The sequence below is a fragment of the Neophocaena asiaeorientalis genome, unplaced genomic scaffold (genome assembly GCF_003031525.2).
Source record: "Neophocaena asiaeorientalis asiaeorientalis breed wild unplaced genomic scaffold, Neophocaena_asiaeorientalis_V1.1 scaffold1017, whole genome shotgun sequence".
NCBI classification, from domain to species: domain Eukaryota; kingdom Metazoa; phylum Chordata; class Mammalia; order Artiodactyla; family Phocoenidae; genus Neophocaena; species Neophocaena asiaeorientalis.
Genome location: NW_020172679.1, coordinates 58,910 through 85,209, shown reverse-complemented (window position 1 = coordinate 85,209; position 26,300 = coordinate 58,910). Strand labels below are relative to the sequence as shown.

General features: G+C 37.2%; 1 protein-coding gene and 1 pseudogene across 1 annotated transcript in view; one reads left to right on the top strand and one right to left on the bottom strand.

Annotated features, from left to right (window-relative positions):
• Nucleotides 1-26,300, top strand: part of LOC112396183 (POF1B actin binding protein) — a gene marked incomplete at its 3' end in the record, with an annotated part of 94,627 nt that overhangs the window by 10,980 nt on the left and 57,347 nt on the right. Inside the window, 3 exon segments of the mRNA XM_024739780.1 lie at nt 5,296-5,370; nt 7,657-7,737; nt 25,141-25,241. Coding sequence (XP_024595548.1) covers nt 5,296-5,370; nt 7,657-7,737; nt 25,141-25,241 — 257 coding nt within the window.
• LOC112396185 (etoposide-induced protein 2.4 homolog pseudogene) lies at nt 17,885-18,916 on the bottom strand (annotated as a pseudogene).

The window sequence follows — 26,300 nt, the reverse complement described above, 5'->3', positions numbered from 1 at the left end:
AGCCTCAACTCCCAGCCCTGCCCGCCCCAGCGGGTGAGCCGACAAGCCTCTCAGGCTGGTGAGTGCCGGTTGGCAATGATCCTCTTTGCGGGAATTTCTCCACTTTGCCCTCAGCACCTCTGTTGCTGTGCTCTCCTCCTCTGCCCCGAAGCTTTCCCCCCTCCACCACCCGCAGTCTCCGCCCCTAGGTGATCTCCACGTCTTACTCTTCCGCCATCTTCCCGGAAGCCCTCTTCTTACTGATTGTCAAGTATCTTATGTAACCTATGCATATCCTTGCCCGCATTTAAAATCATCTTTAGATTTGTAAATACAGTGTAAATACTATATAAATAGTTGACAGAGCACACCAAATTTAAGTTTTGCTTTTTGAAACTTTCAGATTTTTTTTTTTATATTTTCAATCCTTCGTTGGTTGAATTTGAAGATGCAGAACCTGTGGATATGGAGGGGTGACTGTATCTATCCTTTATATAATTTCCCCAGAACCTTACTTTTTGAAAGAGTAAATATTTAAATAGAGGAAAATGATGAAATAATCCTCCTCAATAAAAATGCACCTCCCTTTCTTTTAGCACATGATCTGGGTTTCATAGCCTCTCTGGAACTGCCTATGTCCCTTAAGCTACTGAATTAATTTTAAACTTTAGTAAGTAATGTTCAAATATCATTCCCATTTTTACTGATGAGGTAACAAAAGCACAGGAGTGCTATGTAACTTGCTCAAGTTCATGGAGCTAGTATGTGGTAGAACTGGGATTTAAATCTAAGCAGTCTAGTTCTAGGTCTATGCTTGTAACCACCATGCTATACTGGATATTCCTGATCTATACATTTGACTCTTATTTACGTCATACAGTCTGATATCTGATTCCTGTATCCCAACTCTGATTTAGGTTAAACCAAGGTATGAACAATTATCTCAAGTGATGTTGTAAAATTATCCCAGAAAAGCAGACTGATTTTAATCCACTCTGATCTTAAAATTGGTAATGCCACATGTACTTTATAAGAGGAGGAGGAGGGGAAAAACGGAAAGAGAAGGGTGAGGAGGAGAAGGAGGAGGAAAAAGGTGGGGAGGAGGAGGAAGAGGGAAGAGGGCTGCTACAACTTTCCCAAAGTAGAAAATGACTTTAGTCACCATGGGAAAAACACCCTTGGATTTCATAGTAAGCCTAAATCTACTAATTATAAACAAAATTATTTTTCAACAAAACTCTACCTAAAGAATGTTGCCAACAGGCAATATTTATGTATTTAGCAAATATGAGCCACAGGAATAAACGACTCAATACTAGGCTGAATATTTGATCAGAAAATGTAGGGCCTTCCTGCAAAATCAAAGGGCTTAAATGATATGAAAATTAAATAAAAATTCAATGTTTTATTGAGTTTAGAGTTCTGTATGTACACTCTAAATATATAATGCTGTCTACTTTTAAAAAAACCCTATTGTATTTGTAGAAGCTTAAAATACTTAATCAGGGCTATTCTCTCACACGGTCAGTTATAGGTGGATTTCTTGTTTTCAGGCACCAAAAAGTTACTTTTGATAGTAAATAATAAAAAGAGTCAAATATCTAGTCTCCTATTATGATAATTACTCATATCTAACAGTAGAATTTTGTTCCACAACTTGAAGAACAGAAAATATAATGAGGCAGGCTATAAGTGTGGGAAGGTATAGTGATTAAGGTTATGAGTTCTGGATTTAGTGATTAAGTAGCATCATGCTACTTGAGTTGGAATCCCAACACCTTAGTATTAGCTGTGTGATCTTCAGCTAGCTACTTAACCTACTTTGTCTAACTTTACTCATATGTAAAATGGGGTTATTATAATAGTACCTTTCTGATGACAGTTTTTCTGAGTGTTAAATAAGATGATCTATGTAATATATTTGGCATAGAAAGCTCTTAATAGGTGTTAGTTGTCATTATCATTTCATCAAAGGAAAACAAGACTGACAAGTTGAAAGGATTTGAAATTGTCTTGTCTGTATGGAAAAATAAGCTGGGAGTGATCTCTTATATTCACAGAATGTCGGAAATAGAATGGGGCTTAAAGATCCTCCAGTCCACACTTAAACATACCCACATCCCGTTTCTCACATGAGGAAACAAGCTCAGGAAGATGGCATGAGTTGTTCATTATCATAGCTGGCTGGTGGTGTAGTGGTATAACTAGAAGTAGAACCTAGGGGTCTGGACTTCAAGCACAGGACTCTTTCCACTATATTATGATAGTCACCACCACCCCTTCCCCAGCCTTCAGTTATTTTGTTATAAGGAACATGGGGCTATGGCATAGAGGGCATAAGTACAAAAGATGTAACTATTCATTAGATTTAATGATTTCAACATGAAGGATTTAGGGAAGCTCTGTACAGATGAGTGACACTGAAAATTAAACATTGATATAGGTTATCAAGAGAGAGATTTAGATTTCTATTCCTGAGATGCCTTTAAAACTAAGACATCCTCTTCATTCATCCATTCATTCATTCACAAACATTTTTGATCACTTCCTGTAGAATAGGCAATGGCTACTTGTGGAATGACTTGCTGCAATCCTGCCTAGCACTAGATGCCACTGAAAGTAACTTCCATCATCAAGACAATGTTCATTTTGGACCTTTACTCACCCTACTTATCTAATTCCGTAGACTTTCAGGGGAAAAGGGTTTTCTTTAGCAAGTTTTTCTGAAATTAATATACCTTATATTCAGATAGGTTTTTTCCCACCTTATGATAAGTCTAATACTGCTGTAATTTAAACTCATTCTGGTCACTGCCATACGTCTCAATCTCTTTGACCCATATTAAGCTACCACCTTAATATTTTACTTTTTGAAGTCATTCCATTTGTCCTTCGTTTCCATAAGGGTTGTATGGGAAAAGCCACATTTGCCTAGATCAATTCTAATAATGAAGGCTCAGAACAATTAAGTAAAGCATAATTTGTGGAATTAATGTACCAGCTTTCCAAATATAAGAAGATTGAATAATTTCTTCATTTTAGCACTAGACTAGTCTTTGTGCAAATACACCAATTTGCCTTTTGAATATCTGCTATCTTGGCATCTGAGTAAAGTAACTGCCTATCAATATATGCCCTAAATATGTAAGATACATACACACACACCACACACACACATATTTGTGTATGTGTGTGTATTCTTACTTGGGTTAATTTCAGCAAGTTTATAAAACTTCTCAGTATACTCTTTCATCTTAAAAGCTACTCCACATAGCTAGTTAAGTTTCATTCTGTTTAATTTTCTGATGTCATCATATTTGAATAGGGTAAAGGGAAGGGGAAAGAACTACCATCTATAGAACCAGGTACCAGGCAGTGTGCACTAACTGTATTCTCAAAATAACCCTAGTATTACTAGCTACAGCCTAAAAAGGCTAAAAGTTTTCATAAAAGCATCTTTCACACATGAGTAATTTTACACTTGCTGATGGATGTGGAATTGGCATAGCCATTTGAGAAATCAATTGGGCAGTATGTATTAAAATGAATAATGCACATACTCTGCTCTAGTAATTCCACTTTGTGGGGTTCTAGAGAAATACTCACATTGCACAAGGATGCTCTTTGCAGCATAGTGGAAACCTGGAAACAATTTTTAAAAGATATATAAATAAACTATCAAACAAACATTATGGAACACTATAATTTAAAATAATGAATTAAGACATTAATCTATAATATGAGATATTGTTAGGCTTACATTGCAGAATAATAAAAGCAGTAAATATTATTTATACATATATGTATAAATATGGGTAAGAGATTTGAATGAATGGAGGATGGTTAAGGGAAGACGTTTGACTTTATAAATTTTTATGTTAGAGTGTATTCATGCACTATTTTATAACTAAAAATCACATTTTTTGTCTTTCTGAACTTATTCCTGTTGGATCTCTGGGCCAAATCCACTTGCACTTGGTTGTATTTGTAACCATTTTTCCTAAACTGAAGAACACGTACATTTTTGGTCTAAAGTCTGTAAATCTGTGCATTTGTCTGAGCAATTATCCTCAGCTACCAGCAGGAAATCTGGGAACCTATTCAAAGTCTGCCTAGAAACATTAAGCTTGCAGTATTGCTGTTGATGTAACAGAGGGAGGAAGGATGAAAATGTTACAAGTTGAACCAAAAGGAAAACCACAGCATGCAGAACATTTGGCAGTCTGAGTAAATGCACAGTACTGTTTTAAGAACACAAGTTACACCTACATTATAGCTATATTTCGGTATGAGTCTGTCAGTGTTTCCCTTGTAAGTCTGTGATTCTGATTTTTAATACCTCCTTGATCTGAAGAAAACACTATTTTTACCGTTTTAGGAATATATCCTGGAGTTGTGTCAATTGGTTGTAAATTATAGTAATGTATGAAGAAATTGAGTAATGCTGTCGACTCTTTGCACACTGATAAATTATGCAATTTGCTGATCTGGGAAAAATGTAAAGAATGCCAGCATAATTGATAGAGTGAACATTTTATCTAAACATCAAAAATCATACTCTCATCTTTATGGATCATTCTTTAACATCAGAACCTACTCTGAAATTAAACTAGAAGCAGATCACATGAAGCATAATTAAAAATTAGCTTGAAGTAATATAAGAGCAGTAGTCTTAGTTGAGTTTTCAAAGGTAGTTTCCTATATTGGTTTCAGATTTTTTTACATTTAGTGTTTTTGTTTGTTAAACTTTAAATCTTGTTAATTGCAGACATACAATAACATTGGGGGATACATCAGGTGAGTTCTCAAAAAAGCAAAAAAAGGGATGCAAACTAAAAGTGCAAGAAGTATGTACTGTTATGAAAGCATTCTAGAAATTATTTTTCATTAGATTACTTGCAATGCTGACAAAGGAATTGGTAATGTGCTCTTTGGAAAGATGGACATCATCTAAGAAAGCACTAAATAACGTTCTTATTTCTGACAAATTGGGTTATTATAAAAATAAAGGAAATAATAATACCTTCAGAACTTAAGACTTTTTTTTTTTTTTTTGCCATACGTGGGCCTTTCACTGTTGTGGCCTCTCCTGTTGTGGAGCACAGGCTCCGGACGTGCAGGCTCAGCAGCCATTGCTCACGGGCCCAGCCGCTCCGCGGCATGTGGGATCTTCCCGGACCGGGGCACGAACCCGTGTCCCCTGCATTAGCAGGCGGACTCTCAACCAGTGCACCACCAGGGAAGCCCAAGAACCTAAGACATTTAAATGACACTGCTCAGTAACAGTTTCTGAACCCCCTTTTTTTCTATCAACAGGAACTTCATTCTCCAACTCTGAAAATATCTACTTGTGCCCCAAGCACGGTACATATAACCCCAAATACTGAACAGGTAAAATAAGATGTGGGTTAGATTAGATTACTTTCTTTTTGTGTAAACCTTGCTTGTCTAAGTGATCTTTAGGCCCTCATAAAACTTTACACATTCACAAAAATTCAGGAACATAAAACTGGAAAGGAGAGCCTTACATATGAAAGTCAGCTCAGCCCATTATAGGAATGCGAAGCAAGTGCTGTGAATTGAGGTTTTTCAGTTTCATTGTCTACTCAATCTGATTGCTTTTGTTTGAGTGCAGTTTATTTTTCTCCAAGGATCTCCCACTGATTATGTATATTTTAAGGGTCCTTGATCTGAGGATAAATGAAGTACCTAGATCTTGGGTTGATTGAGGACGTGGCTTTTTGAATGATAATACTATACATTTATATCCAGAGAGAATAACTTACAGGGTCAGAACTAGCCCTTCTCCAAAGTGCATGATTTGAAAGACACACAAGTTCAAGTTCCCTTAACTTTTGTGACCTAATAATCCCACTTTTAAGATTATTTTTGAGTGTACACATTATATCTCCAAAAGGTACCTGTAATAATAATTAAATACCATATTAACAAATATGTGTTTAATGAGCTAGTCCCACATATTAAAAAGTAAATTCTGAGTAAATATACCATATGACATCTTGAGTTTGTTAGTACACAAGAGGGGAGTATAAAGGCTGCAGGATTTGGAAGATAGGAGGGAGAAAGATACTGTTCTGAGAAAACATGCCTGCCCAGACTGAAGTGTCACGATGTGAACTTGAATAGTGAAGGGACAAATGGACAAAAGCTGGTCTCTAGACCTGGGGTACAGTGAGGAAAAGGTGATATTATGCAGAACAAGTAAGATTATCAAAGAAAAGTTTGCTTACCATGTCCCAATTCGGCCTGGCCTAGAGCTAGGTCAGTTAGAGTCATGCATTTATTCAGCGAACATTTGCTGACTGCCAAGTATGTACCAAATATTGCACAAAGGTGAATTGGAACCAATCACTACTCCCAAAGACCTCAGACTAACATGGGTCACACACTAACAAAACATAGGACAGTGGAATAAAGGTCACAACTGAGTTAAAAGTGGAGCCCCATGGGATGGACCACCAAGATAGGATTAGCTCAGAAAAGTAAGTCTACTTAAATCACAGAGCTGTTCACTACACTCAAATCCAGTCATGAAATTGCATTTACTGTTATTTTTCATAATAAATGGCTCTATAATTAAGTTTGCTGTAAATTTTACTTCTGACAAAAAATGTTTTTTCTAGAAAATTTGGAAATACAAAAGAACATAAAGAAGAAGAAATAAAATTCACTCATGACCCATCCCCTAGCCAGAGATAGTACTCTTAGCATTTTGTTGTGTTTTCTTCCATTCAAATAAAAAATTAAGATCATACCATATATGCAGTTTTATATCTTCACTTTCACTTAATCTTACATGTTATGAGCTTTTTAATGTAAATTTGTATTATCAAGATCATTATTTCAATGGCTACATATTTCAGCTTATGCATGATTATTTAATCTTTCCCCTCTCCACAGGAAAATGCTCCTCCTACTGTGCCCTCATCAGCATTATTTTAACATTTTCCCGGTTAAAATATGGTATTCTTTTGTTATGTTTACTTGATTCTTAGTTTGTTTGAATAATTTTTGTTGTTTGTTAATCGTTTGCTTTTCTTCTTTTCTGCTTTCATACCGTTTGCTCATTTTTCTATTAGTGTGAAGATTTTTTTTCTCACCGAGGTATAAAACTCTCTTTATATTAATGATACCCACTCTTTTTCCATCAAAAATTTACAAATGACTTTGTTCTTGTGATTTGTCTCCCTTTTAATGTTATTTATGGCCCTTTCCCACCACCACACTGAAGATTTAAATGTTTAAGTGTACACACACACAGTTTTCTCTTTGCGTCTCCTTTCATTTTTTAAAATATAGGATGTCCTTTCCAAACAGAAACTCTGATTAATAAATATTAAGCTATATTTTCTTCTAATCATGTGGGGGCATTTACAATGAAACAAATATTTTGAAACTCCCATCAAATATAGTTTGGAATGTGTGATGAATTACTATGCAATGAGTATAATAGAAATACCTAGCATGGTGCTGAGCCCATAAACACACTCCTTCATGTATGTTTTTCAGACTGAAATTAACCAAAACATAAATTCATATGTCATCATTTATGTAAATGGTTTTTAAAATTTCACTCTGAAAATTGCTCCCTATTATTCTGGCTGCAAGGTCACTAAATAACTATGATTATATGCAGCTTTTATCTTTTCTTCACAGGAACTCCATTCTCCAACGGTGAAAGTCACTACATATCCGCAGACCACTATTAGGCAATATGTAGTGCAAAATCCTGAACAGGTAAGCTATATCATGCAAACTCTTGTCACAACCTAGTAATTCTTCAGAAGTTGATAGCTTAAACAAGAAGGGTGAGTCAGCTACTAGATTCCTAAAATCAGATTGTTGGAGTTCTTCCAGTTATAAAGTTACTTTCTGATCATTAATATTAACAAAGTCATCTTTAGCTGCAGACAACCATGTGCCTCAGAGATGCAACAGTTCCAAGTAACATGGAAATTGTTGGGTTATAAAGTCTTTCTGCTTCTATAGCACCACGCTTTGTGCACTTTGAACCAAAGAAAAAAGGGACAAAGTTCTTTCACAGGCTTCATATAAAACTATCACCTGTTGCATCGGCAGTTGGAGTCTTTAGTCTATTTAGATTTGCCATTGAGATATGGGCTAGGAAGAAGAAAATGAAAAGTCAAAAGTTCAAAAATGTCTCCATGCCTTTGTTTCCTACAGTGTACGAACTTTTGTGCCTAGAAATGAGGTCTTTTGAAAACTACATTATTATATTTTCTACAAAGATATTTAACCTTATATTATACAAACTAGGATATTATTCTTTGACTCATTTTGAGGAGAAAATTAAGAAAAATATTTTCCCATAGTAATAAGCCTTCCTCAACACATACACACACACACACACACACACACACACGGCCTTACTTTAGCTGCAACAGGAGGTTCTTCTATGGGGTTATAAGGACAAAAGTTTCACAAATAGAAACAGTGTGCCCTGAATAATAATACCACAATTCTTTGCTTTTCTCTTTATTTTATTTTTCTACTACTGCAGGAAACAGTTCTCTCTCTCAAAAATAAAATTGATCATTTTCTTCAGCTGTGGAAAACAAAGGGTTAAATTAGGGTAACACACTTGGTACTAGTCTAGTTGAGTGGGAAGTATATATTAATACTATACTTCTGCTTGTATCTATCTATCTCCCATCTTCTTTCTTTTTTAATTTAAAAATTATCGTCTCATGTCTCTAGCTAGAGAGGCTGTTAGTTGTGCACATGCGCATGTGTGAACCTATGAGCTTACAAGCTCTGTGTTGGAGGGGGTGATTGTTTTGGACATTTCTTTGAGTTTTCATACATCTATGTAAAAATCAAGAGAGAATGTGATTATAGGAAAGCAGCTGCTTGCTCCTTTTGCAGAATCAAGTGTTTAAGCAAAAAATCTGAAAAATGTGCGTGGGGGAAGGGAGACATGAGGAAGGCCTCGGAGATGAGACTGTGCCTCTTTCTACAACTTAGCCAATCACTTTATGCTTTCCCCTTTTTCCTCTCATTCTCTTTTTCTTCCTTTCACAAATAAACTGGGGAATATGCATATTTGAATTCATATTACACTTGACATCCCTGGCTCTCAAAGAATTAGTTCTAGATAGCACTTTTTTTTCACGATGTGAGTATTGTGTTTGCCTAAGATATATCCATGGAGAGATTTTAAATATTGAATCATTTGAATTCCAGCCTTCTTTGCAAGCAATTCTTATGTGACTTTGGATGCATTCTTATTCTTTAGTTAATGAGGAAATGGAAGAATTAATACTTATTGGATATACACTCCATGCTAGGTAATTTACATATTTTATCTCATTTAGTTCTAAAAAAGTGAGAAAACAGCAGCATAGAGAAGTTATCATTTATTCAGTGAATTTTTTTCCCTCAGGTTTAATGGGTTTAATAAGATTACCCTTTCAGTTCCTATTTGCATCACCCAATATCCTTTGAAATACCAGAAAGACCCATCAGTGGCCAACAGTAAAGTTTAGACCTCAAGAGTTTAAAAGTTCAGGTTCTCTGAGCATTCTGTTTTGCAATGGCACTTGTACAAAATTGGTACCTCCATATAGTTGGGGGCAGGTTAAATGTACCAGTGAAAAAATCTTTTTCCGCTTGAAGGGGAAGAAAAAAATCACTTCTCAAAACCCAGCAGATCTAGCTGTGAGGATCTAGCTGTGAGGTCTTAACTCCTGTTCCATCTCTTCAGGCTTGTTTTCCTTGCAGTGCAGCAAGAGAACAAATGTAACCTGAGTTACAAGAAACAAGACAGTGATGGCTATAAAGGGAGTGACCAGGAGCAGCAGAGCCTCCTTTACCTCCCATATCCAATATATGTACTTCACAGAAAAACAAAAATAACAAGTCCACAAAATACAACAGCTAGAATTACAAAAACCCATTCATCAAAGGGTGGTGGAAGGCAGGAAGGGGAAGTGGGAAGATAAATGGCACAGGGAGAAATTCAAATCAGTCTAGGCACGGGGGCTGACAAATGCTAGAAAAGAACTGCAGAAAAACCTGTGGTCCTTTCATACTCACCGGTGTTTAAAATCCATACTGATGTCAGGAAGATTCTGCCTTACCTGCACTGGAGACAAAAATCCCGATTCCTGAAAATGGCAGAAGAGTAGGACATGGAGATAACCTTCCACCCCACAAATACATCAGAAATACATCTACATGTGGAACAACCCCTACAGAACACCTGCTGAACGCTGGCAGAAGACCTCAGACTTCCCAAAAGGCAAGAAACTCCCCATATACCTGGGTAGGGAAAAAGAAAAAACAGACAAAACAATAGGGATAGGACCTGCACCTCTGGGAAGGAGATGTGAATGAGGAAAGGTTTCCACACACTAAGAAGCCCCTTTGCAGGTGGAGACTGGGTGGCAGAGGGGGGAAGCTTTGGAGCCACAGAGGAGAGAGGAGCAACAGGGTGCAGAGGGCAAAGAAGAGAGATCCCTGCACAGAGGATTGGTGCCAACCAGGACTCACCAGCCCGAGAGGCTTGTCTGCTCACCCCCTGGAGTGGGCAGGGGCTGCAAGCTGAGGCTTGGGCTTTGGAGGTCAGATACCAGGGAGAGGACTGGGGTTTGCTGTGTGAACACAACCTGAAGTGGGCTAGTGTGCCACAGCTAACTTGGAGGGAGTCCTGGAAAAAGTCTGGAGCTGCCAAAGAGGCAAGAGAATTTTTCTTGCCTCTTTGTTTTGTGGTGAGCAAGGAAAGGGGATTCAGAGCGCTGCTTAACTGAGCTCCAGAGACAGGCGCGAGGTGCGGCTATCAGCGCAGACCCCAGAGAAGGGCATGGGATGCCAAGGCTGCTGCTGAAGCCACCAAGAAGCCTGTGTGCAAGCACAGGTCACTATGCACACCTCCCCTCCTGGGAGCCTGTGCAGCCTGCCACTGCCAGGGTCCCGGGATCCAGGGACAACTTCCACGGGAGAGCACATGGCTCACCTCAGGCTGTTGTAATGTCATGCTGGCCTCTGCTTCCGCAGGCTCGCCCTGCATTCCCATACCCCTCCCTCTCCCTGCCTGAAAGAGCCGGAGCCCCCGAATCAGCTGCTCCTTTAACCCCGTCTTGTCTGAGCGAAAAATAGACGCCCTCAGGTGGCCTACGTGCAGAGGTGGGGCCAAATCCAAAGCTGAACCCCAGGAGCTGTGTGAACAAAGAAGAGAAAGGGAAATTTCTCCCAGCAGCCTCAGGAGCAGCAAATTAAATCTCCACCAGCAATGTGATCTATCCTGCATCTTTGGAATACCTGAATAGATAATGAATCATCACCAATTGAGGAGGTGGACTTTGGGAGCAAAGATATGTATATTTTTTCCCTTTTTCTCATTTTGCGAGTGTGTATATGTATGCTTATGTGTGTGATTTTGCCTGTATAGCTTTGCTTTTACCATTTGTCCTAGGGTTCTGTCTGTTTTTGTTTTTCTTTTTTTTAGTACAGTTTTTAGCCCTTGTTATCATTGGTGGATTTTTTTTTTTGGTTTGGTTGCTCTCTTTCTTTTTATTTAAAAAAATTTAATAATTATTTTTTTAATTTTTATTTTAATAACTTAATTTAATTTCATTTTATTTTATATTATTTATTTTACCTTTTTCTTTATTTCATTTTTTCTCACTTTTATTCTGAGCTATGTGGCTAACAGGCTATTGGTGCACCGGCCAGTCGTCAGGGCTGTGCCTCTGAGGTGGGAGAGCTAAGTTCTTGGAATACCTGAATAGACAACGAATCATCCCAAATTGAGGAGGTGGACTTTGGGAGCAAAGATATGTATATTTTTTCCCTTTTTCTCATTTTGCGAGTGTGTATATGTATGCTTATGTGTGTGATTTTGCCTGTATAGCTTTGCTTTTACCATTTGTCCTAGGGTTCTGTCTGTTTTTGTTTTTCTTTTTTTTAGTACAGTTTTTAGCACTTGTTATCATTGGTGGATTTTTTTTTTTGGTTTGGTTGCTCTCTTTCTTTTTATTTAAAAAAATTTAATAATTATTTTTTTAATTTTTATTTTAATAACTTAATTTAATTTCATTTTATTTTATATTATTTATTTTACCTTTTTCTTTATTTCATTTTTTCTCACTTTTATTCTGAGCTATGTGGCTAACAGGCTATTGGTGCACCGGCCAGTCGTCAGGGCTGTGCCTCTGAGGTGGGAGAGCTAAGTTCAGGACATTGGTCCACCAGAGACCATTCAGTTCCATGTAATATCAAACAGGAAATATCTCCCAGAGATCTCCACCTCAACATCAACACCCAACTCCACTCAATGACCAGCAAGCTACAGTGCTGGACACCCTATCACAAACAACTAGCAAGACAGGAACATAACCACACTCATTAGCAGAGAGGCTGCCTAAAATCATAATAAGGTCACAAACATCCCAAAACACACTACCAGACACGGACCTACCCACCACAAAGACAAGATCTAGCCTCATCCACCAGAACACAGGCACTAGTCCCTTTGACCAGGAAGCGTACACAACTCACTGAACCAACCATAGCCACTTAGGGCAGACACCAAAAACAATGGGAACTATGAACCTGCAGCCTGTGAAAAGGAGACCCAAACACAGTAAGTTAAGCAAAATGAGAAGACAGAGAAAAACACAGCAGATGATGGAGCAAGGCGAAAACAAACCAGACCAAACAAATGAAGAGGAAATGGGAAGTCTACCTTAAAAAGAATTCAGAATAATGATAGTAAGATGACCCAAAATCTTGGAAATAGAATGGAGACAGTACAGGAAGCGTTTAACAAGGACCTAGAAGAACTAAAGAGCAAACAATGTTGAACAACACAATAAAAGAAAATAAAAATTCTCTACAAAGGATTAATAGTGGAATAACTGAGGCAGAAGAATGGATAAGTGACCTGGAAGATAAAAGAGTGGAATTAAATACTGCAGAGCAGAATAAACAAAAAAGAATGAAAAGAATTGAGGACAGTCTCAGAGACATCTGGGACAACATTAAATGCACAAACATGAGAATTATACGGGGTCATAGAAAAAGAGAAAAAGACTGAGAAAATATTTGTAGAGATTATAGTTGAAAACTTCCCTAATATGGGAAAGGAAATAGTCAATCAAGTCCAGGAAGCACAGAGTCCCACGCAGGATAAATCCAAGGAGAAAGATGCTAAGACACATATTAATCAAATTATCAAAAACTAAACACAAAGAAAAAGTTTTAAAAGCAGCAAGGGAGAAACAACAAATAACATACAAGGGAATCCCCATAAGGTTAACAGCTGATATTTCATCAGAAACCCTGTAAGCCAGAAGGGAGTGGCAGGACATATTTAAAGTGATGAAATGAAAAAATCTACAACCAAGACTACTCTACCAGCAAGGATTTGGTTCAGACTTGAAGGAGAAATTAAAACCTTTAAAGACAAGTGAAAGCTAAGAGAATTCAGCACCACAAAACCAGTGTTACAAGAAATGCTAAAGGAATTTCTCTAGGCAGGAAGCACAAGAGAAGGAAAAGATCTACAATAATAATCCCAAAACAATTAAGAAAATGGGAATAGAAACATACATATCGATAATTACCTTAAATGTAAATGGACTAAATGCTCTAACCAAAAGACATAGACTGGCTGAATGCATACAAAAACAAGACCCATACATATGCTGTGTACAAAAAGCCTCACTTCAGACCTGGGGATGCATACAGACTCAAAGTGAGGGGATAGAAAAAGATATTCTAAGCAAATTGAAGTCAAAGAAAGCTGGGGTAGCATTTCTCGTATCAAACAAAATAGACTTTGAAACAAAGACTATTACAAGACAGAAAGAAGGACACTACATAATGATCAAGGGATGAATCCAAGAAGAATATATAAGAATTGTAAATATTTATGTACCCAACATAGGAGCATCTCAATACATAATGAAAATACTAACAGCCATAAAAGGGGAAATTGACAGTAACACAATCATAGTAGGGGACTTTAACACCCCACTTTCAGCAATGGGCAGATCATCCAAAATGAAAATAAATAAGGAAACACAAGCTTTAAATGATACATTAAACAAGATGGACTTCACTGATATTTATAGGATATTCCATCCAAAAACCACAGTATACGCATTTTTCGCAAGTGCTCATGGAACACTCTCCAGGATAGATCATATCTTGGGTCACAAGTCAAGCCTTGGTAAATTTAAGAAAATTGAAATCGTATCACGTATCTTTTCTGACCACAACACTATGAGAGTATATATCAGTTACAGGAAAATCTGTAAAAAGTACAAACACATGGAGGCTAAATAATACACTACTAAATAACCAAGAGATCACTGAAGAAATCAAACAGGACATCAAAAAATACCTACAAATATATGACAATGAAAACACGACGATCCAAAACTTATGGGATGCAGCAAATGCCGTTATAAGAGGGAAGTTTTTAGCATTACAATCCTACCTTAAGAAAGAAGAAACAACTCAATTAAACAACATAACCTTACACCTAAAACAATTATAGAAAGAGGAAGAAAAAAAACTCCAAATTTAGCAGAAGGAAAGAAATCATAAAGATCAGAGCAGAAATAAATGATATAGAAGCAAAGAAAACGATAGCAAAGATCAATAAAACTAAAAGCTGGTTCTTTGAGAAGATAAACAAAATTGATAAACCATTAGCCAGACTCAGCAAAAAAAGGGAGAAGACTCAAATCAATAGAATTAGAAATGAAAAATGAAAAGTAACAACTGACATTGCAGAAATACAAAGGATCATGAGAAATTGCTACAAGTAACTGTATGCCAATGAAATGGACAACCTGGAAGAAATGGACAAATTCTTAGAAAGGTATAGCCCTCCAAGACTGAACCAGGAAGATATAGAAAATATGAACAGAGCAAGCATAAGTAAGGAAATTGAAACTGTGATTAAAATTCTTCCAACAAACAAAAACCCAGGACCAGATGGCTTCACAGGGGAATTCTATCAAACATTTAGAGAAGAGCTAACACCTATCCTTCTCAAACTCTTCCAAAATATAGCAGAGGGAGGAACACTCCCAAACTCATTCTATGAGGCCACCATCACCTTGATACCAAAAGCAGACAAAGATTCACAAAGAAAGAAAACTACAGGCCAATATCATTGAGGAATATAGAGGCAAAAATCCTCAACAAAATACTAGTAAACAGAATCCAACAGCACTTTAAACGGATCATACATCATGATTATCATACACCATGATCAAGTGGGGTTTATCCCAGGAATGCAACGACTATCAATATACACCAATCAATCAATGTGATACACCATATTAACAAATTGAAGGAGAAAAATCATAAGATCATCTCAATAGATGCAGAGAGAGCTTATGACAAAATTCAACACCCATTTATGATAAAAACCCTCCAGAAACTAGGCTTAGAGGGAACTTTCCTCAACATAATAAAGGCCATATATAAGAGAAACCCACAGCCAACATCATCCTCAATGGTGAAAAACTGAAACCGTTTCCACTAAGATCAGGAACAAGACGAATTTGCCCACTGTGACTACTATTATTCAACATAGGTTTGGAAGTTTTAGCCACAGCAATCGGAGAAGAAAAATAAATAAAAGGAATCCAAATCAGAAAAGAAGTAAAGCTGTCACTGTTTGCAGATGACATGATACTATATATAGAGAATCCTAAAGATGCTAGCAGAAAACTACTAGAGCTAATCAATGAGTTTGGTAAAGTAGCAGGATACAAAATTAATGCACATAAACCTCTGGCATTCCTATACACTAATGATGAAAAATCGGAAAGTGAAATTAAGAAAAGTCCCATTTACCATTGCAAGAAAAAGAATATCTACAAATACACCTACCTAAGGAGACAAAAGACCTGTATGCAGAAAACTTTAAGACACTGATGAAAGAAACTAAAGGTGATACAAATAGATGGAGAGATATACCATGTTCTTGGATTGGAAGAATCAACATTGTGAAAATGACTCTACTACCCAAAGCAATCTACAGATTCAATGCAATCCCTATCAAACTACCACTGGCATTTTTCACAGAACAAGAACAAAAATTTTCACAAATTGTATGGAGACACAAAAGACCCCGAATAGCAAAAGCAATCTTGAGAAAGAGAAACAGAGCTGGAGGAATCAGGCTCCCTGACTTCACAGTATACTACAAAGCTACAGCAATGAAGACAGTATGGTACTGGCAGAAAAGCAGTAATATTGATCAATAGAACAGGATAGAAGGCCCAGAGATAAACCCATGCACATATGGTCACCTTATCTTTGATAAAGGAGTCAAGAATATACAGCAGAGAACAGACAACCTCTTCAATAAGTGGTGCTGGGAAAACTGGACAGGTACATATAAAGTATGAAATTAGAACACTCCCTAACACCATACACAAAAATAAACTCAAAATGAATTAAATACCTAAATGTAAGACCAGACACTATCAAACTCTTAGAGGAAAACATTGGCAGAACACACTGACATAAATCAAAGCAAGATCCTTTTTGACCCACCTCTTAGAGAAATGGAAATAAAAACAAAACTAACCAAATGGGACCTAATGAAACTTAAAAGCTTTTGCACAGCAAAGGAAACCATAAAGAAGACCAAAAGACAACCCTCAGAATGGGAGAAAATATTTGCAAATGAAGCAACTGATAAAGGATTAATCTCCAAAATGTACAAGTAGCTCAAGCAGTTCAATATCAAAAAAGCAAACAACAAAATCCCAAAATGGGCAGAAGACCTAAGTAGACATTTCTCCAAAGAAGATATAAAGATTGTGAACAAACACATGAGAGAATGCTTAACACCATTAATCATTAGAGAAATGGAAATCAAAACTACAATGAGATATCATCTCTCACCGTTCAGAATGGCCATCATCAAAAAAATCTACTAGCAATAAAGGCTGGAGGGGGTGTGGAGAATAGGGAACTTCTTGCACTTTTGGTGGGAATGTAAGTTGATACAGCCACTATTGAGAACTGTACGGAGATTCCTTGAAAAACTAAAAATAGAACTACCATAAGACCCAGCAATCCCACTACTGGGCATATACCCTGAGAAAACCATAATTTAAAAAGAGTCATATACCACCATGTTCATTTCATCTCTATTTACAATAGCCAGGACATGGAAGCAACCTAAGTGTCCTTCGACAGATGAATGGATAAAGAAGATATGGCCCATATATACGATGGACTATTACTCAGCTATAAAAAGAAACAAAATTGAGTTTTTTGTAGTGAGGTGGATGGACCTAGATTCTGTCATACAGAGTGAAGTAAGTCAGAAAGAGAATAACAAATACTGTATCCTAACACATATATATGGAATAAAAAAAAAAAGAAAAATTGTCATGAAGAACTTAGGGACAGGACAGGAATAAATACTCAGACCTACTAGAGAATGGACTTGAGGCCTCGGGGAGGGGGAATGGTAAGCTGAGTCAAAGAGAGTGGCATGGACTTATATACATTACCAAATATAAAAAAGATAGCTAGTGGGAAGCAGCTGCATGGCACAGGGAGATCAGCTTTGTGCTTTGTGACCACCTAGAGAGATGTGATGTGGAGGGTGGGAGGGAGGGAGAAGCAAGAGGGAAGAGATGGGGATATATGTATATGTATAGCTGATTCACTTTGTTATAAAGCAGAAGCTAACACACCATTGTAACGCAATTATAGTCCAATAAAGATGTTAAACAAAAAATGCCCGATTTCTCAGAAAGAGTGGAATATGCACAGGGCCCTTGGCAGAGTTGTTGCCTTCCCTGGTCAGGGAGGTGAACAAGGAAAAGAGCTGCCATGGTGCTCCTGTAATCTCACCCATCTCCTCTTGATGGCAGTTGACTCAGTGGCCCACAACAGCTTTCAGTTTGGCAGGACATGGGTGAGGTGAGGGGAAGTTCTCTGCAGAAGTTGAGCTACTCAGGGCAGATTGCAGGTAGACTGTCTTGCAGAAGAATCTGTTGCTTAAGAAAACCACCAAGGAGAAGAGGTGCAATTGGAAAGACACTGATAATGAATAAAGGAATGAGGATAGAGAAGAGGCAGGCACTGACAACGTAGGAGTACTGCATTGCTTTGAGGAAAGACGAGGGCAAACCAAATGCAAAGTAGTAAGGCCAATTCTTTCTATGTTTGACAACTGTTGGTGAATTTCAATTCCTTTATTGAACCAACAATACTTGAAGCAGTATAGTGAGTAGAGAAGAGACATGTGCAGGAGACTAACCAGCTGACCAACAAGATGGATGGGGAAGAGACTCATAAACATCCCCTGGAGGAGAAAAAGAGCCTGCAGCAATAGGTTGAAGAGCATGTCAGCAATTATTTTTCTGAAACTAACGAATGGTGAGCCTTTCTCCTTGATACCTTGAATGCCAGATCAGTTATACCCTGAAACCAGATTGCATTCACAACTTTGCTAAGCACAAACGGGGAGCACCCAAAGAACACTGAAAATTGACGTGAGGAAGAATACTAGCCACAACAAAACATCCTGAGGGAGTGATGGTTCACCAAAATTTGGCCCACTGCTGACTGAAGCACAGGAATAAACACTCAATAAAACAAGAGGAGACAACCAGAATACTCCACCATTCCAAGTGCAGCACTGAAAAATTCTACTAACAATATGTGGTTCACTGTCTTGCTTCCTCTCTATACTCTGGGCTCTCCTCTGAGCCCAGACACTGCTTGCCCTTCTTCGATGCTGCCCCTCTCTCTTTTGTTGACTTTGACCATCTAGCTTTGAGATGGTACAAATTCCCCAGATGGAGTCTTTTATTCCCCTGGCAAGGTCCTGTAGAAAAATTTTGACACTGTCTGCCATCTCTTCACTGCCCAAACTATCAACTACACAATGGAGAGAGAAATGCCCCCAAATCTTTCACCATGAAGGACCCGGCAGCTTTGCCCCTCCATGCCCGGCCGCCCACTACCACCTATCAGTGAATTTTTATTGAAGCTCCCGCCTATTCAGTGAATTTTTATCGATTGCCTACTATGCACCAAAAATTACCCCAAGAACTGGTGATTGACTAGTGAACAAAACAAGGTTGCAACCTTCTTGGAACTGAAGTTCTTAATTGACCCCAAACCATTCAGTTACAAAACAGCAGAGTTGAGACTGAAATTGAACAATGCAGATATGGGAGAGGAACATTTGGGAATTAAGGACGATTGATGATGTAGGTGAACTAGGATCCAGAGACCCACCCACATACCACTTCTCTCCCCCATCCTCACCAGCTAGAGTGTAATCACAAAAGCAGAGAAATCAGAAGTATGTATGCAAGTACATAACATATTTGTAACACTGAGCCTGCCTCATTATGGTTGTGTTCAACTGCAAAGAAGCAAATAGTTTCTCAGGGAGAAGATGCAGCACAGGGTTAAAGAAAAATGATCATTTTAACTTTAACATTTTCAGCTTTTAACTCTACATTATTGAGGGGTAAAACAAATTTCAATCTCCATGCTTTGTAAACAAAAATAATCTAACTGGTTTTGCAGAGCAGCTTGAAAATCCTGTCCAGATACATTTTATTTATCTAAGTATATGGCTTTTTGTTGGTTCTTTTAAATTCCCTCAGGAGAAGATTCTGGCTAAATTACAATACTTATAGTAAGCTGAGCCTCCTAAGTGGCAACTTTATCCTCTTTCACCTTCCAGTTTGTCTAATCTTTACTTCTTCCCATAATTAAACTGATCTCAATCCACTTCTCTCATGATATCCTAACTCTGTTCAGCCTTTTTATTTTTGGTTGCTCCTGATCTTCCTTATTTTCCATTTATTGTCATTTTAGTCAAGGGATTTATGCATTCTGGTATATAACATGACTCAGAAATAGGGAAGTATTTTTATTCAATCAGTAGATATAATCCAATTTATATTAATCATTTTCATTAATTTTCCACTCACAGACTCCTACTTTGGGAAGGGCACTCTACAGCCTTCAAATTGGAAAATAAAAGGAAATAAGACATGGTTCCTGAATCAAAGGGGCTTACAGTTCCTCTCAGGAAGGGGAATAAGATATGTCCACAAACAGCTATGTAAAATATATGGTGAGGTGTATGATAGATGCCATAAGAGAAATACAGATGAAGTCTTACTGAAGTTCAGAGGCTGGAGATAACACATTTGTTTGGGAAATCAGAAAAGGATTTATTGTGGTATTTAAGGAAATATTACAATGAACATCATTATTGGTACCATTTTACTAATGTGGAAATAAAAGCTTAAATAAGTGTGACTTGCTTAGGTCTTCTGACTAAATGTGTCACTCTCTATCTTTTCTGACAGTTATTCTGGGGGTAATTTTGACAAGTTTTGATAACCTATATTGGATTTGGGGTTAAAAGAAGAAAAGTCACATATGACATAAGCTTTTCAGTTTGAGATACAGGGAACATGGTAGCCCAATTAAAAGGAGTAAGAGTAGGGGAGAGGAGAAGCTGGTTTTGGAAATGGGGAGACTGAGATCTGTTTGAACCAGTAGCCTTTGAGACACATGGCAACGAAGATGCCCAACAGGCAGTTAAAAAGTGACTTGAGGAAGGTCACATTTGTGTTAAAGATATAGGAGTTATTCCTCTTAAAGTTATCTTTGTAGCTGTGGGAATGAGTGAGATCACTGAGGGGTAATGGAAGGGGTTGAGGTCAGAACCTAAAATGCCTACTCTAAAGGAACAGAAGGAAGGAACCACTTTCACAGGTAGAGGAGCGGTCAGAGAGGGATGTGAACACAGACTAACTGAAGCAAGTAGAGAAAGGGGGTGGTCAACCATCTCAAATGGCCAAAGGGCCAAGGAGGATGAGGTTTGAAAATAGAGTTTGACCATTAAGAAAGCAATGGTGATGTTTGAGAGAGCAGTTGTGGTATACATACGGAGGCAAAATCCAGATGCAAAAAGTTAATGGGTGACTGGATCAAGAAGTGGAGGAAATAAGTGAGGATTACTCTCCTAAAAAGGATATTGGTCAAAGGAGGAGAGGTGGGGTAGTATCACAGAATCTTGAAGATCTAAGAGATTTATAGACAGGGAAATAACTAGTAGTAAGGAAAAGTTAAGATGCAGCAGAGAAAGGGAAGAAAGGGGACACAATTCTGGAAGAGTCAAGAGTGGATAGGATTCCCGGTACAGACAGAGAAGTGACTTCCAGATAAAAGAGGGGTCTGTTATTCCATAATGAGTGGAACGAGCAGAAACTGAAGAGATTTTTGAGGTGGGGAGGAAAATGGAGGAATCTCATTGGACAGATTATATTGGTTTTCTCAGTAAGTAGAAGGTGAATGAACGAACATGAGCATGGGGCTTTGAGGAAAAAAAAATATTTGTAACCGTAGTTATAGAGAACTTGGTGAATACAAGTATGACCATGAATGTCGGAGGGCCTCTTAAAGTTGGATAACTTGAATTCGTACTGAGCCACATCAGCAAATCTTTTTTAAAAAATGTTCTCCAACAAGGTTTCATGGCCTGGAAACAGTAAAGTGGATGCTGGGGAATATGTACTTTGTTAGATGTGAGAACTACTCCCAGACGTTCTAAAAGTAACAATTAAATTATAAGATCAGCCATCTTTGAAAACACCTGTTAAATTTTAGGGTGGGTCTGGCACCAATTCCAATGTACAGGTAGAAAAATAAAATAAGCTACCAAATAGTGAAACTGTTTAGCAACTCATTTGTTAGAAATCTAAAACTTTTGATTAATTTTGCTGACCTGTTTTATGCAGAGTGATCTATTCATATTAATATTTGGTTTTACTTTCTTATAGATTTGGGGAAAATAATAGTTCCCTAAATTTAGAAGTTTTTCTTTCAGTAGATCATCTAAAATAAGTCCAACACACAGTTTAGGGAGAATTAATACTCTTAGCACCTAAGTCCTTTTTCTTCTTAAAAAATAATAATGGTTCAGCATTTAGAGTGAATTTTAGTTCATAGAGAAGAAAATTTCATGCTTTTGTTAAATTTTTTTCCCCTATTAGAAGATGCTTATATCCTTATATAAGAGTTCATATCGTCCCGTCTCATCCAATCATCTGTTCATTCACTATGGGGTATTTAAGATGGATAAAGTTCCTGTCCTCAACAAGCTTACTTTTGTGTATTTTTAAACTTGATATCCTAGAAAAGTTCTAACAAGATTCTCATAAATTATTTTAAAACCAGTATTGATTTTAAATATTATATTACTGTATTATTCAAAGCCAATGCCTTTTATACATTAACTTGACAGATTAAATGTACTTTAACATACATATTTTGCTTGGCATAAAGTTCCCTGCATTACTATCCTTATGATAAAGGAACTGAGACTCAGAGAAGGTAAATGACTTACCTAACTTTCCACAGCATGTAGGTGATAGAGGCAGAACTGAATATAGGTTTTATTAACCCAGAAATTTTGGAACTGAGCCTCAGAGAAGGTAAATGACTTACCTAAATTTCCACAGCATGTAGGTGATAGAGGCAGAACTGAATATAGGTTTTATTAACCCAGAAATTTTTTTTATTATACCTATTTCCATTAATTTTAGTAGTCAAATCCAATAGATTCATAGTAGTTCAAATCCAATCTACTTTGTATTTCTCACCTGTTGACCTCCCTGAAGCATTTATACCTTCACTCACCTTCCTATTGCTTCTTAAAAACTTCTCTTCTCTTGACTGTATGACATTTTTCTCTTATGATTCTCATATGTCTGAAGATTTGAATTTCTGTCTTTGATCTTCATTTGCCTTTTCAGCAATTGCATGGTTTTAACTAGAACTTCTAAACCTATGATTCTGAAATCTAGAACAATAGCCATGAAATCCCCACTTAGTTCCAGACATGTGTTTTCAACTGTGTGCTGTAAAAGAGTTCTTCTGCTAGTTATTTGCAATAAGTTAATACATGTTTAAGGGATTACTATGCACTATATACTTTGCTAAGTGTTATGAGGAATAAAAACATGAATCTGACCTAGATTCTTACCAGGAGCACAGAAAACTCCATGTGTCTCCACTTTTACTGTTTTAGTTTTTGAGCCCATTTACCATATAGTAGATTCCTCAGGTTCAAGACCTCAGAGTCTTCTTTGAAAAGTGCTGTCCTTGATTTAGGATAATTTTCTAACTGGTCTCCTCACCCGTATTCTTTCCATTCCCCAATTAATCTTCCTGAAGTAGACCTAAGTTCAAATCACAGCCCCGTTTAAAAACATTCAAAGGTATCTCACTGCTTGCAGAACCAACTCCATCTGCCAAGTATGACCCCTACATATAACTTTACACTTTTCCAACCTTGGTGTCTTGACTTTGTTTCCATCACTTCAAATACCATTTTCTTTCACCTCCTTATATTTAAAGCCCACCTTTACCTTCTCTTAAATGCTACCTGATCCAAGTAACCTACCTAAGCACTGCCAATGGAACTCGGTTTTTCTTCTTCTGAATTCCATCCCATAAGTTATTTCTCTGTACTTTTTATTGGCCCTTGCCTCTTTCTCCCTTGTATTATAGGTATTTGTGTTCATATATCATCTAGACTAGGGATTAGCAAACTTTTCCTGTAAAGGGCAATATAGTAAATATTTTAGGCTTTGTTGGCCACATGGGGTCTTTGTCTTCTTTCTTTTTACTTATAGTCCTTTAGAAATATAGGGTCTTGGTCTTCCTTCTTTTTACTTACAATCCTTTAAAAATATAAATACCATTCTTAGCTTGAGAACATTACAAGTATAGGCTGCTGGCTACAGTTTGAACCCTGATCAATATTCAGTGCTCCTAGTAATAATCTAACTTTGCTTCATGCCTTATAATACTTAGCAAAGTATATTGTGCATAATAAGCTCTTAAACATGTTACATGAATGTAGACATGTGTTACATGTATTACCAAAGAGGCTTTTTTTACAAAAACAAACACAAAATAGTTTCTAGGGGAATTTTAAAATATATATCCATCTTTAGATTTGGTAATTCATCAGCTGGTCAAAACGAATCACTTATATGTTTGTTTTACCAAAGTATCCCAGGAACATTAAGTTAAAGCACCCTTTATCCAAACTTGAATACAAGAAGTGTATACTTTGGGTTCAAGAGTGTCTTGCCTTCTCAACAACCAGTGTTTTAGTCCAGTTCTAACAGTTTTTACAATAGCAGACTACAAAAATGCTATCATATTTTGTTGGTTTTGAAATGGTCCTAAGCACATTAACTGGTAATAGGTTTAGCCAATCCCCTTCTCTACTGTTCCCTTGCATTACAAAAATAAATGAATGCAATTTTTGGTTTGTAACAAAATAACCCTCACTCTCCCTATACAAGTGAAAAGTCATATGAAAACCAAAAGAAAGGAGAGGAGTATAATACACAGTACATTTATTTTGGACTCCTGGTCTGATTCTTATTAGCCCTTCCTGGTTTCTTTCAGATCTTGGGTATGTCACCACCCATTATTATATTGGTGACAACCTCTAAGCACTTGGATAATCCTACATCAATTTAGTTGATTATATGGAGATACAGTGGCTCTTAAAGCCTCTACTCTGTTCTCAGTATTCAAAACATACTTTGTACTGAGAGCCTTAGCTTTGATTGTAATCACAAGTAGGAATTGTACACTTCAAGGGAACCCAAATTGAGTTCCAAGAAAAAAATCTTTAATACAGTTCTACGTACTTTATGGCTCAGTGGTGCTGAATTATGTTTATTTTGCATTTCTCTAATAATAACTTTGGCATAGAAAGTAACTTGCCAGTGAACCCAGTTTAGATGAGGTTGACCTCATGCCTGTCTACCTCAGAGGAAACTTATCTTGCCTTAGGAACAGAAAAAAAATCTTTCCCACTCTTCCAATTTCCCCAAAACACTGTTAGGCTTAGTAAAATGTAGTGGGAGATACAGTTTGCTCTGTTTGAGAAAATGGACTATTTTTATTACTATATCCTTATATCTCTCAGAACCTTTTTGGGATGTCATTCCACTTTCCTCCTAAAGTCTGCCACTACCTCAGATTTTATTGGAGAATGCATATTTGCTTAAGTTCAGATTCCTCTGAAAAGGTAACTTTCAAAGCAAAACACAGTCTTTACTGTCTTTATAGGAACCACTGTCGCCATTCCTAAGAGGAGGCCATTTCTTTCCAGGAAATAATGTTATTTATGAAAAAACCATAAGAAAAGTGGAGAAGCTAAATACAGATCAGGTAAGTGAAATTTGTTTTAAGGCTTATTTTATGTGTATACTTTTGAATTATGAATACTTTAATAGAGCTAAAATGACCTTCAATTGTCAAGTGCCAGGCAAGCTCGCTATATAATGATACCTCATTATATCTACAGCCCTTTGTATCATCCTTAACACTTTCATTTCCATTTCCTCATTTGAAGTATTGTCCGCATTTTACTGAAAGGGAAACTAAAACAAAGATATGTCCAGTCACGGGGAAAATTAAGAATCTGAACTTAATATAGATATCTCAATGTTTTGTATGTTTCTTTTAAATGAGGCTCACAAAAATCATAAAACATTGCAATTTTATCTTAATTCATTTAATATGAAGTGAATTTTTAAATGAACACTATCTATGAACAGATCTGTAAAATACTGTATACTGTAAAAGGTCTAGAAAGCTAAAGCTTGAAGTCAGTTTTTGAAATTCCATTAAGCTAAATTGAGAGACCAAGTACAGAGTACAAAACTGCAGCAGGGTGATGGTAATTCCATGGCATCTAGAGCTCCTCTCTCCCCCTGCGCTTCCGTCCCTTAAGCAGAGTTGTTACTGTAACCAGAAGAGGTTTCACATTGATCTCCTCAGTAGGTACAAGCATTCGCAGCCCAGACAAATCCTGGGATTTATCTCTTGAACTAGGACAGTGTATTAGCTTCTTAGGGCTGTGGTAACAAAGTATCACAATCTGGGTGGCTTGAAACAACAGAAATTTATTGTCTCACAGTTCTGGAGGTCAGGACTATGAAATTGCCATGTTTAAAGGGCGATGCCCCCTCTAGAGCCTCTATAGAAGGAACTCTTCCCTGCCTATCTCCTAGTTTCTGGTGGCCTCAAGTGTTCCTCAGGTTGTAGGTGCATAATTTTAATTCTCTGTTGTCACATAGCACCCTCCCTCTGTGTCTTCACATGGTCTTCCCTCTGTGCATGTTTGTCTCTGTGTCAAATTTCCTCTTTTTATGAGGACACCAGTCATGTTTGATTAGGACCCATCCTATTGACCTCATTTTAACTTGATTACCTCTGTAAAGACC